This window comes from Cynara cardunculus (genome assembly GCF_001531365.2).
Source record: "Cynara cardunculus var. scolymus isolate 2C chromosome LG 11, CcrdV1, whole genome shotgun sequence".
In the NCBI taxonomy this organism is placed as follows: Eukaryota; Viridiplantae; Streptophyta; class Magnoliopsida; order Asterales; family Asteraceae; genus Cynara; species Cynara cardunculus.
This window is the reverse complement of record NC_037538.1, coordinates 15402063-15416532: the sequence shown is the minus strand read 5'-3', so window position 1 is coordinate 15416532 and position 14470 is coordinate 15402063. Positions and strand designations below refer to the sequence as shown.

Below are 14470 nucleotides of genomic sequence, written 5' to 3'. Positions count from 1 at the left end.
TAAACATTCTTAGCCATCAAAATGGATTATTGGTAAGTGCTTTTTACCCGATAAATGCTTACCACGTAAGAGTCTTCTCCCATTTACTTATCAGATAAGATTCTTGGTCCTTGTTATACCTCTTACCCCGGTAACTGAATGAGAAGATTCTTGGTCCTTGTTCACTGTAGACAAAGGTTTTCCAATAAAAAGTTTTGAAGGAGGCGTTAACTAGAGACAATAGTAAGGTTTTGACGTTGAATGACAAAGATATCCCTTGTTAGTAACAAGTTTGTTTACTCTTATGTATTCTACAGTTAATCAGTCATACAATATATGGGAAGTTTGATACATTTTGCATCATATATCAAAACCTTGGAATTCAACTTTAAGGAAAGTTGTTCATGGACGGTACGATCCGTTAGACCTGACTTGTACGATCTGTTAGACTTGGCTCGTCATCTGGCGGTTTAGAAAAGTGGGACCGGACAATGATTCTTGAAAAAAAAGGCAGGCCTGAGCCAGACCATTAAAATCAATGGGCGGGTCGGGCAATAATTTTTTTTAAAGTTATTAAAATTCAAGTTGGCCAAATTAAAGAGGCTTTAATGCAATTAGCTCAAGTTAGCGATGATGAAAAAGTGTGTAAAGATGTCAAATCTTTTCGTAAATAATAAACTTTCAGGTTTTGAACTTATCGTAAATTTGATTATTTGACATAAAGTTTTATGTAAAAACAATTTAGTTAGTTAGAAATTACAGTCTAAAGATACGCTTATCGATATGGTCGTGCAGATCAAGAGGGATTAGTTTTTGAAGAATAAAATGGAAATTGGGTTTGATCGTGGTATTAATAAAGCTAAATAAATCGTAAATAAGATTGGAGTTGAGCCAGAAGTTGCCATAAAACGTTTTTTTTTTCCAAGGAATAAACGATTTCATGAAATCCAAATGCCAAGAGAGAACGACAAATTGCTCAAAAGACATTTAGAAGTGATTATTTTCTTATTTTAGTTCATATGGCACTCTCTCGGTTAAGAACTAGATTTAAATAAATGAAAGAATTTGAATCTATTTTTGTTTTCTTGTTTGATATGTGAAAGTTGGGTACTTTATATGATGAAGATTTCAAGAAATGGTGCATGAATCGTAAAGTTGTTGTAACAAATGGCGATGATTCTGATATCGATGGGAAGTATTTGTTTATGGAGTTACAAGTTATGCAGGGAATGTTACTGGAACAGGAATCCGAGATTAGTGGTGATCACAACCATTTACTATTTTGTTTGACTTTTTGACCAAAAATTCTTTTCTCAAAGCAGTAATTATGCTTATAACCGATACAACGGTCATAATTTACTACTAGTATTTTGAAAATAATAACGGACGCCATATTTGAAAAATAACCGTTGGGTAGCCGGCTCTATTTGAAGTTGTCAATTGAGTTGTTTACCTTTTTGACTATTGATTCTTTTTTTCAAACTCGTAATTATATTTAGTACCGTTATGCAACGGTCATAATTTATTATTAGTATTTTATGAAAACAGTAACGGTCTCTAAATTTGAAAAGCAACCGTTGGGTATTGGTCAAGACATCCCGACTTCTTTATATACTTGTCTCTATTAATAATCTACATTCACTGTGCGTCTTTTCGGAACGCTTTGACAGACATTTCTATGATCTGTTTGTGATTAGTTTCACTCTCGTTTTTGAAAAATCTTTTATTGATTCCTCTGTCTTGAAGAACGAAGATGACAAAACATTTTTGTCTCCACGATTTCACTCCTCCAAATCTAAGTTGTATGAAGAACCTTGCAAATGGTAATTTCTCCATGGCTGAGAAAGTCTCTAAAGAAATCTCTCAAGAAATCGGTGAGCATAACCTCCCTTGCCTTTCTCCATATCTTGGCATTAAGATGTGGAAACATACATATTCGATTGAATCTAGAAGGTGATGACACATCTCTTGACGCCTATATATTTCACGGGTTCCAACAACAGGCATTTCCGCTAGCTTACTTCCATGAACCCTGCGACAATCAAGACATAAATAAAGCTAGTTCGTGAGGATACAATTCAAAAGAACATCCAAACTCAACGGATTATAAGAATGAAGCTAGAAAAGAAAACAACCATACGAAAGCTATGGAGATCATTTCATCGTCCCTCTCCAAGATAGCTGTGAAAAAGCCAGCATAATTCAGCCGCCTTGGCTTAACTCGTACTTTAAATGATGATCTATTATTTATTCTAACAATGGGATTCTGTGTTCGTTTGGTATTTGATTAAAAAATGGAAACGTTGTAGAGCAAGGATCACATTCTGAACTGCTTTCAATGGAAAATAGTGGTTCCTACCATTCTCCCATAAAGTCGCAACACCCGTGAGTCACTATAAAATGTTGTAAATTGTATACTTAAATTCGTTTGTACACAAAGACAAAGATAGACAATTGTACCATTCTTGCATAGTTTGTATAACTTGGTTAAAACTTTTGAGTTTCTTTTGTAGATTTGTTCGTTGCAAAGATCTAAAGTATCGTATGAGTTGTATTGTTGGCCTAAAAAACATTAAAAATGATTAACGGTATCCAAATGAATTAGGTAAAAATTATCGACTTAATTAAGTTAAACCCGTCAAACTGAATTTGGGCTTTTCGATTATGCCTGCTAATCACTTCGTTAACATATTCGTGACTAAAAAGGTTTTTGCTTGTTCCACCTATTTAGATGGGACAAGGATGAGATATAAACTAAAATATTATTAATCAATCTTTGTTTGATCTATAACCTTAATATGTTATTCGTTTTGACAGTCACCACCACCACCACCGGTAGCTACCGCCGACCACCATCGGCCACCTTCACCTCTTCTTCCACCACAAGGACCTCCTCTACCAGTTTCACAACCACCGACTACCACTATCCATCACCACCACTAGCACAATCTACCACCTACATCTCCTCCTCCACCTCCACAACCACCAACAACCACTACCATCGTTAGCCACTACCATCGACCACCTCTCCCGTCACCACCACCACGTTCGCTACCACTACCACTTGCTCACCATTACCTTAACAACATCATCCATAACTACCTCCACCACTATCTACGATCTTCACATCCTCTACAACCACCATCCAATAACAACTACTGCATCTACCTCTATAACCACCGTCCACCCACCCACTACAATCCCAACTACTAGGTATCGTTAACCACCACCACCACCACCAGGTTTCATCGGCCACCACCACCACCATTATTGGCTACCACTACCACTACCCACCACCACCACTACCTCCACCATATCGGCCATAACTACCTCCTCCATCCCCATCGTCCGCCACCACCACCATTATTCACCATCTTCATGTCCTCCACAACCATTGTCGTCCACCAGTCACTACTCTACCTCCACAATGGTTATTCTTGCAACAATCTTCACTATGCCTCCGCCAATTAACAAGAATCTTCTAAACCGAATAAAACATAGTTTTTTTCTTTGTGCAAAACAAGTTTTTTCGGTCTACCATCAATTATATCAATTTGTTTACTCAAATTTGCTACCATTATACATGTATGTATTTATGTAAAAGAAAATTATGTATAAATGTAATAAATTAAATTATTTAATGTTTACTTTATTTGTGTCATTATAATTAATATTTGATATATAAAATCATCAAATAACTTTTAAGGATAACTTGTTTGGTTATATCTTATTCAGTTCTAGTCGTACCAAACACCAGACATACATTTGTCCTGTCGAGTCATGTTTCGTTTACTCTTCTCCAGTCACATGCTCTTGTCCTGTCCGATTCTATCCAGTCCAGTCCAATCCAATCCAACACGTCTGCGTACTAAACACTACCTTAACGTAGTAAATTCTAGATTTAATTAGAGGGAAGTTCACAACATTATGCATTTATATGAACGAGTAAGTACAAGTGATAATTATTTAAGTTCATTCCAGATTTAAAAGTCATTCCTTGTAATTTTCATTTCTATTCCCCAATCTGTTTGAACCAAACATAGTTTTATAACTTCAAATAGATTGAGGCTTTTTACACAAAATTCCTATCTTTACAAAAACATAATGACATTTTGATGAATAAATAGATTTCATATTCATAATTATTGAGATAAAATATTGATAATAAATAAATAAATAATGGCCACAAATGATCAGTCATCTAAAAGATAGCTTACTGGACAATCAACAACTTAAAATTCAAAAAACGACAGATTCATGAATCAGTCAAATAAACGTTATTTTTTGAAAAATGTTCATTCATCGGATGGGCCTAAAACGATTATTTAAGGGCACCCCGATGCACCTTTAAAGCCCCTAATTTTTTTAGATTGCGACGAGATGATTGAATGACAGTCCATGCACCCCATGTCCCTGTAGTAGGTCGACCCCTGACTCCAATAATCGATTACAACATCACCAAAACAAGACAAAGATACAGTGACCTTTGTATTTCCTTTTTTGGCCCAGGCGAGACCAAGACTGGACTTTCTTCAGACCCGTTCTGGACCAGATCAGTCTGTGTTCGGTCTTTACCTTGCAAGATCTCAATTCAAACCGTGTTGACCGAGCTTTGACAAGACCAGACTTTTTTTAGACCTGTTCGTGTGCAACTCTAAAGTGCATAAAGGTTCAACCTAAATGAGAGTCATCATCCCTGGTAACATATATAGAGAACGCAAAATTGGAGCTTCTGTTGCCATTACTTAAAGGGTGCATTTGAAATGCAAACATGACCAAACAGGACATGACCGGATGAACAAGAGTGGGGTAGATGGGTGAAAGAAATGCAAAAAGGTTTTAAGGTTTTAATTTAACATTTGGTAGTAGTAATTTATCAATCTTGTTCCATCTCCCTGAATTTTGTTCCACCTAGGAACCAAAAATAGAACATTTTTGTCCCACTAAATCCTGTCTTGTGCCAGTCTAATGTCGCACCAATCAAGGGACAATAAGGTTTTGTGTTAAACACACCCAAGAGGGAAAAAGATGGCGGTGTTGAGGCTAAATTAATGAAATGAAAAATGGAGGTCGAACGAAGATACGTGCAAGTATGACGTGAAGCCAAACAGGCAGGCCCGTGGGCATTAGGGAGGTGCCAACATATAAAGATAACGTACCCTCGTATCCCACCAATTCAAAAGGGTTACGATATTGTAAGACAACTAGTTGCCACTTCTTTGATTTTGAAATATCGTACAGATTACAGAATATAATTATTTAATAACGCTACAATATCAAATTACGGTTGCAGGGAATGGAGATGTAGGAAAAACCAAAAATTGGGTTTCAGCAGAACCTGAGGCAGGCTTCAAGCTCTTTTTCGTCTTCACAGTTATAACCCAACTGGTAAGCCCGCGCTATAACAAATATAATATATACATGTAATGAGAGATTATTATAATGTATTTCCTCCGTCCCAAAATAAATGTCCACCTTTTTATTTTACTTTGTCTTAAATTAAGAGCTGACTCTACCGTTAATTATAGGATGAAAAAATTCATTACTCCCTCTATTATCAAGGGTAAAATGGTCATTTAGTTAATTATAATGTGTTATAATTACACAACTCTAAATTGTGTTTTTTTTCATTGTGGACATTTCTTTTTGGACGAAAGAAGTAAATGATATAACACCGAGGGTAAGAGTAAAATAGACAGAAATTAGTACCAAAACGGCCGGATCCCATGAACGGCTCTGCTTCATCCGTTGCACCACCTTGCTGCTGTTCTTCCTAAATTTTCAACACAAAAAAGTAAGAGGATTAACGTTCTTAAGTAAAATATGCTTAACCAGTGTGTATGAGATTTCCTTCGGTTCCTATAGAAGTAAGCTTTTCAAAATATATATGAATAATAGACAAACTTCATCAAGTTCATGATGTAAAGAATAGAAAATTCAAAGGTGCGGGGAGTCTTCATGGAAACAGCCACTCTACTTCTTTTGATAGAGGTTAGATCTACATGCATCCCACCCCCTCCCAGATCCTACTTCTGAGCGAGTTTGGTTTAAAAAATTCGAAGGTGGTTAAATTATAATGTCATTTTCATGTTTCATAAAGAAAAATGGGTGTCTTTTTTACATGGAACGGGATTACATAACTTTTACTTGGATGCAAGATTCAAATGGTGTAAGGCATTGCGTGGCAGTGAGGTCAAGCTCAAGCCTTAGGTGCCACTGTGAAGCCACAAGTAAATATGCATTGTCAATGCTTGCCTTCTCAAATAATAGGTAGATCTGAGCAAAGTCTAAGTCCTATGACCAACAAGGAATCTCCTTCGCAAGTGATGATGACACACCAAGGCCCGAACACCGAGTCAAATTCTTCTCATTTAATCTAATTAGAAATATTGCACATTCAAAACCAACTTACACTATCACTAGCACAGAGTAGCAACTACCTTTGGTTTATCATGGCATCCCCAAAATAAAGATTTGACACAAGGGAAGGCTGTTCAATCTGAGTTTTGAAACTCAGATTGAACAATTCGATTTGAGTTTTTGAACTTTTTGAGTTTTGAAACTTTTTGGTGTTCAACAAAGTAATAAGCTATAAGTTAATCTGAAAATGTATTTTGAGTGAAAGACATCATGACCTTTTTTCTTTAATCCAAACAAGAAAGCATGTTAAACCACTTTTGTACATGGCAACAAGACTAAAGGTTTTTAACCACCCCCCCTCCCCCAAAAAAAAGGAATACAACATACGCACACAAGACAAAGGACAAGCATAGTGATAATACCAATGCACTTAAACTCCACTACCGAAGTATGCATGCATCTGGATTTTGTTAACAAACGAAGGTCAAAATGCAGAACCACCTATATGGCCTTTGGATCTGGCTTATTTGAGAGGATGGTACATTGGATTGCTTGCTAATAAATGAGAGTAGAAGAACACACCCAATGAAAGGTGTTGGGATAGAATAACAAACCTTCATAAAGTAATTAAGGACACAAAGCACATCATCAGCAACTAACTCCAGGTGGATGTAACGAGCAACAGCTTCTATAAATAACAAAACTGCTCACTAGGCCCCTAACTAACTCTAGAACGGGGTTTATGAACGTCAACTAACAAAAAAACAACTGTTAAAGTACTTCTAACACTATATTACTACATATGCCTATTCTCTCTCTAAACCAGGTTTCATCTTCTTCAGTTGGGGTTCACTATCTTGTAGGAAGCTGATGGAAAAAGGAAATTTAGTAGAAATGTAACAGGGAATTTAGGGAAGAAGGAAGCTGAGTGAATTAATGATGAAACAGAATTACAGAAAAGTTCCAGGGAGAATCCCTCTCTCAATGCATGATGCAAAGAGCCAATACAACAGAAAAATGCAAATAACCTGATATCATAGTACTCCATTCCCTTCCCTTTTAAAGAGGCTATTCTCTAACTAACTTTCTAGCCACTTTCCACAATTGCCCTTTTAGCCCTTCTAGAATAAACTTTTCACTCCCTTGCTTTATTCCCATTAGACTTAATGATTTCCAGATTTGTATCAGAAGCATATTGAAGGGCCAAATCCCTTTCAATTTGTTGCGTTACAGGTTGAATTGAAGTAACCTGGATCATCCGCAGGAACAACATTGGGATCTACCTTTAACAAAAGTTAGCGAGGCAAACTCCTTAACATCATCCCAACTAGTACCCAAGTGCTTGAAACTCAAAATTAGCTATCAGCCTCGTCCTTGTCATTCTCCAGATCAAAGTCCCTCTTATTCTCCCTCTTGAAGTCCTCGTAAGTGTTTATGATGCATATTCCAATCTCTTAAAAGTATTGATGATGCTACCATAGAGCTGCTATGACTGCAAGGTAGAATGTTGTATTGGATGCCTCTTACATACTGCAGTTACATGGAAATATTGATCCATGCTCTAAAAAATTTCTTGAGCTCCCCCGCATAATAGATGCTAAATGGCTTCAGATTGGGGATCCCAGTCCTAGGAGCATGAGGAAAGCAGCTAGAGATGGAAATTTTACCCGTTGGGGCGGGGATTCCCTGATTTGACAGGTAACGGGGCGGGAACAAGGATTTATTTTTATACCCGATCCCGATTAATTTTTTTATTTTATTTAATATATGTATATAGTGTGTATAAATAAATACATATGTATATATGTATACATTTAATATTAAATGATAAGCATATTTGATTTTCAATATTGGTAAGTAATGTGGCGATGGTCCATTATAATTTTAATTTTAAAATACATTGTTTTTTACTAAATGGGTACCCAACGGCCCGAACCCGTCAGGGATTAGTCGGTCAAGGGCAGGGATGGGGGGTTTAAACGGGGGTCGTGGTCAGGGACGGGGGTTGAGTTACTCTTCTTGTTGCATGGCTCACATCTCTTCCAGTCTTCCTCATGGTGAACCTTCATTCTGCCATGTTCTTTTCTGAAGTGCTAAATCGATCAATATCTGGAGTTCGTCTCAAGGTTGTCCACCAGTAAGATTAATGTAATCTTCAAGGTGTTATTGAGAACAACATCATTGGATTCTAATCTATCTAGATGCTCAGTAATAGCCTTCCTAGTAGCCACTCTACTCAAGTACTCGTGCCATCCTAGCATCCAAGGTGACTAGCATGACCCTTGTGAGGCCTAGGTGTTATGCTCCACTTGAATCATAGTAGAAACAGGTGGTTCATGAGTTGCTTGTAGAAGCAATTATTCAATTGTCTTTCTTTCCACTGGCAATATTTTGGTTTAGCATCAGCCATGTGTTCTGATGCCCATTGTCATGGGAATGGTGTCTTTGCCTTAATCAACCATATGAACATACGAGGATGTTAAGTTTGTGTGAACTGCTTACTAACGGACTGAAGAAGAAAACAAAACAATTCTAAGGGATTTATATTTTTGTAGAGTGTTCTTTGATAATTCTCTAAGATTAATTTTTTTAGATGCTTTCCAAATGGGGACCTCTCATTTACATGGAAGTCCCCACATCCTCAAGGGAATTCTAGATACAAGAAACTAACAATATTCTAGGGGCACAGAGCTTCTAGGTGCTGCTACACAATATCTAAGGCTTGTGTGAGCAATCAAGACGATTGCAGAAAATGTTAGGTACAAGAATGTTGCATATCATTGTGAACAATCAAGATTTAAGAATCCTTCAAGGCAGGCTAGTAGATGCATGGATAGCACAACTGACGAGCACTTGATATGATGAAATAAGATGACTATAAAAATATGTCTGCAGCATTAAAAAAAAATTGGGAATAAATAGAGAAGAAAGCAGGTTAACAACCAAAAATCTGAGCCATACTAAACTCTTAGAGCTAAATACTTAACTCCAACTACACATAACATATCTCTAGTGTATCTACTTGATAACTTTCAACATTTTTGCATAAGTTTTCCATGTGAACAGGAACCAGGAACTAATTTGATTCCAGTCTTCCACCTAAGGAATGAATAATGTTGGTGGTGAACATGTTATGCACCTTTTTATATCTTCCAAAGAAGAAAGCATTTCAAACCTCTTTAATGCAAGGCAATACAACAAGATAAATGCAACTTACCATATCTCCTCCAATTTCCGACGGGGAAAGCAAACGATCGAAACAATGGCCCGAAATTGTACACACCAAGAGCTCATTTTCTGGATCAAGAACAACCTCCTTGCAAGTATCATCACACACTGCACAAGTAATAACACCAATGCTCTTAAACTCCATTTGCCAAGTATCCATGCATTTGAATGTTTTGAACAGCAAATTAAGGCCAGAATATGCAAAACGTGATTTGTACCATGAACGTATCCAGTATTCTCACAAACAAAAACATCTCCAATTTGATAGTAAGAACAAGTGTCTCCAGAACAAGCATGATCCGAGAACACTTTATCAGTCAGTCCTTTGTTGCTCTTCCATATGGAAACTTGATCGGCAACAGACTTGTCCAGAATCATCCAGTCATCTTTCAACTACAAATGCACAGGTGAGAAATGTAATGAACAATAGTTAAATAGATAGTCACCTTTTCTTTGTAGCAGAAGGTAAAGGAGATTCAACCTATTCATGCCAATTAACTCCTAAAGAGCCTTGTAATAGAATCTAGTACAAAAAGATCAATCTGCTTGATCATAGAATAGTTCTACACACATGAATATCCATGCATGCAGCTGCATCTACCCCCCTTTTCAACTGTGCATATGTAAGCCTAACATGCATGCATAAAGGCACAGTGGCACATCAAATGAAATTGCAATGAACTGTATTCACCTGAGAAGGAAGAGGTGCTTGGCTTCTCTTCGCTACTTGCATTTGGATGTAGTACTCTTTGAACTCATTGGGGCAATTCCTAACAAACTCAACCATGTCTTCTTCATCACGCTACACAACCGAAAATTTGTTTCTTAGGTATAGAACTTATTATGGATCACGATAACCAGAAGACGTGGCTAAGCAGAATCAACAGAAATGTTTCAACATCAAAGTACATTGTTGAGGGAAGTAGCTCTAAAATTTTACAACTGAACTTTGGTAGGTACCAAATCAAAAACTAATCAAAATATTTGCAATGCTGTGCTGACAGAAGTGGTGATGATTGCAATCTACTGCCCTCTGTCCCAAATAAAAATCAGACTAATGCATTTTGGTTTTGTCTCAGATGAAATTAACACTTTTGTTGATGAAAATTATTACCATGATAATCAATTTAAGATATTGAGATAACCATCACTGGAAACATGTTTTTCATTGAATTCCACAAATAATAGCTCAGTTCTTTCTATGAACTCTACAAAAACTATAAAACGCAACTTTTTAAGATGTTTGACAGAAAAAATAAACTTAAATTCTAGCATACACAATACTGCTTTTGTCCAGAAAATAGAGCTAATTTCTAAAGAATTTAAATGTAAGATTCCAAAAGCTTTTACCCTTATATACACAAAACATGAACAAAACCTACATTAATCCGCAGATAATGAGAGCTCATACAAATTACAAATTTGTCTTGATGATAGATTTTAAAATAGGACCTTTTAAGTTAAGGCAAAGATACGTTGCCAAGTAGACTCTTTTGTGGGATGAAGAATAGTAACTTGTGATCTAAAATCTGGTCTTAAACTTATGCTTGAGCATTTAATCTATTACGGGACCAGGCAAGCAAATATACAATTGTTGATTTATTGGTTAATTTACCTGGATATACAGCTTCTTCCATGCACGATCACGCAACTTTTTTGTTGGTGGCAGGATACCCCACCGCATACAGTACCTACAGTTAGTGAACAGTGTCGGGATTATAATGTCTTTTCCTGTAAAGACATGCAAATAAAACTCATACATCTCTACATTCAGTACTTAGCCAGGTATGTTATTTTATTTCATAAGTGAACCAGGGAAGAGAGTTCTTTAAGCTAATATATAAGAAACAGGCCAATGTGCCACTTTATGTACAATCTATCAAATTTTCCTGAAGTCCATTCAAGAATATGTTCCTTTTTCAGAATGAGCATCTTCTAAGGCCTGCAGAACAATAGCACTCTCCATCTCCCCCCTCTTGTGCTAGAAACGGGACTATACAAAACAACAGATTTGACCAACAAAACAAAAAAATACTAACAATTCCATGCAGCTTGAAAATTCTAGTCTCCCACACGTTATATGAAGACAACTAACATAAAACCAGAAAACCCAGTTCTGGGAGCTTTCAAGGAAAATAACAGTCGAAATGCATAATCTCCATCTTGTGAAACAAAATCAACAAGTTCCAGAAGACAATAACACCTTGTCATAGAGGTGCTAGATGATGATAAGCCAGAAACTCTCTGATATACAATTCATTTCTCTCCATCAGCTTATAGCAACACAAGAACAAAAAAGAAGCAACAGCAACAATAATAAAGATTTTTAAATAATACACCGTTGTTTATGTAGTTGGAGATATGATAAAGAATTACTCACAGGCGACGCCACAAGGATTCATCGGAAGATGCAAAATTTAGGAATCTACAGACCAATGAGCATGCAACAAGATCCTGCCGTATCACAAATCATCATCAGAAGAAAGAAAAGAAACCAGAACTAACAAACACACTCTGCCAGTGACATAATAACTAGTAAATATCCCTTCTGTTTGAGTGTCAGACTTGACTGGGTACATCATCCAATTCAAAGTCCATATCAATCTTACATGCTTTTAACACCTACTTTTATCAATTTGAGCTGCTTCCTGTATTGTTTAATGCAAGTTTATAGCATAAATCAAATAGATTTACATCAACTTGTATTTTAAAAATAGCCTGTTCTACTCTCAAAGTTAAATCTGGACCATTAGAGAGAGTAATTAACAGTAGCACCACCTCAGAGGAGAGAAACTTAAGGATGTGTGGGAAGAGCTCGGGAGGAATCCTGCTAAAGAAACCATCATCTATCCTCCTTGGAGTTATTCCTCTGTTACTCACGCCAACATTTTGCTCCACCCGAAGCCTCTTCGGCTGCCGCACATCCTCTTCATTGGATCTTGCATCCTCCTGAATCTCACACCAACATCCAATTTTAGCCCCAAGTTTCACATAATCAACCAATATTATTCATATAATATATCAATTCACACACAGATACATAAAAGGCTTAATTCTACATAACGAGATTAAAAAATCCAATCGGTCATCTTGAACAAACGAAATACGTCTTACCTGATCGGAGATCTCCGAAAGAACCTCGGACTCTAAAAAGTGAGCCAGATGTTCGTCTTCGTCTTCGGAAACGGTCATGATTACACCACGAATTCGTCGATCGAGATAAACGACACTAATTTGTGGAATCAATATGAAAACTATACGGCCGGAACAAGCCGGAAAAGCACGCCGGCAGAACTGGTTGTCCGCTGATGATTCTGGATGGGAAAATCCCCATATCAGAAAATTGGGGCTGCATCGAGACGCGTCGTACGCTTTCGGGTCTTCGGGTCGATCATATCGGTTCAAGTCCGGTTGAAAACCGTATCGTCCTTTTCACTTTGTTTTAACAGTCAAAATTCGACCCCTTATGTACATCAAATCCAAAACAAGATTTATTTAATGCAAAATATCAATTATTTTTTTTTTTAAATTATTTGATACAATTTTGAATAGAAATGTTCGATCATTTAGATTAAGTGGTCGTTTACTAAATGCTTACTTGGTGGGTGCTTACTGTATAAATTTCCTTATCGGATGAACATGACAAGTGTCAAGATCTTACCGGGCAAGAGTGATGAGAATGATGGAGAGTCTTACCCGGTAAGTGAAGATAACGACTCTTACCCAGTAAATTGTTGCATTCAATATGTTTTGATGTACTAAAATCTTACTCATCAAAATAAATTATAGTGTTGACTCCTATAGATAAACACTTACCAGATAAGCATTTGGGTAAAATATTTAGCTTTTAATTGAACATCTAAAAACATATCTTGTTAAAGAAAATTAATTGTAAGTTTATTTTATCTTCTTAGATGTTCATATCATGTAGGTGGTAGAGACGAAGTTTGTTTCCAAGAGAGTAGGACCCATGTGTCTTATCTATCTTTTTTTTGTCTAGATTTAACAGCAGTTTGGTCTAATGTCTGGGTGCGTATGGCGGTACACTAAGAGCACCTTTCAAGTCGGCTGCTTCTCTCAAATTTGTTTTATTCATATTATTAAAGACCATAAATACATTTTTTTCCTCTTAACAAATTATAAAAATCCATAATCTAACATAAATTAGACCATCTATCATAAAAAAAAAAATGAATCTTGCTCGTGAACAGAGACGAGAGTATATATATACTTTAATATTGATGAAGAATTCTTAGTATCAAAAATTGAATCATTAAACGGTCGTTTTTCTTATTCAAATTTCTCTAACTTAGTTGTAATTGGTTAGAATATTATCTATACTATATTATAAAACATTTGATAAAAACTCTTAAAAATTATTTTTGATGCATATTACTTAAAATTCAAAATTACAAGTAAATTATGCGTAAGTACAATTTACTAAAGTTTCATGTTTGAATTTATGTAACTAACTATAGATAAACATAATCAAATAAAGGATAAATATCTAATTTTAAATATAAAAAATCTAAAATATAATCATTGAGTTCTAACATAATACTTAATTATCTATACTATCTTATTAAGCAAATTTAGTAAAAGTTTTAAAGTCTTAAAATTCTAAATGACCAAAATACCCTTTATACTCACTTTTTCACATTTTCACTTTTTCACCCCCTCCTCTCCTCATATACACTCACCCCCTCGCAACCGATTTTTTTTTAAATTATAATTTTAAATTTACACTTTATACCCCTATAATTAATTAATTAATTTATTTTACGTTCTTTACTTTTAAATGTTTCATTTTAAATCTTTATCAAATTAACATACATAATCGTATATCAATTAAAACATGTTTAAAAAATATATTTTTATTTTAACAAGTTACACCATTATAATC

The 14470-nt window shown here is 35.8% G+C and overlaps 1 protein-coding gene across 1 annotated transcript; it reads right to left on the bottom strand.

Annotated features, from left to right (window-relative positions):
• Positions 1–5170: 5170 nt before the first annotated feature.
• Positions 5171–13024, bottom strand: LOC112521349 (F-box protein SKIP31). Its single transcript, XM_025130159.1, has 9 exons — positions 12682–13024; positions 12346–12516; positions 11948–12021; positions 11183–11258; positions 10259–10369; positions 9786–9960; positions 9557–9675; positions 5689–5752; positions 5171–5378 (listed from the first exon to the last, which is right to left on the bottom strand). The coding sequence occupies exons 1-9, from the start codon at positions 12757–12759 to the stop codon at positions 5308–5310; spliced, it is 939 nt and encodes a 312-aa protein (XP_024985927.1). The 5' UTR covers positions 12760–13024; the 3' UTR covers positions 5171–5307.
• Between the last annotated feature and the right edge of the window lie 1446 nt (positions 13025–14470).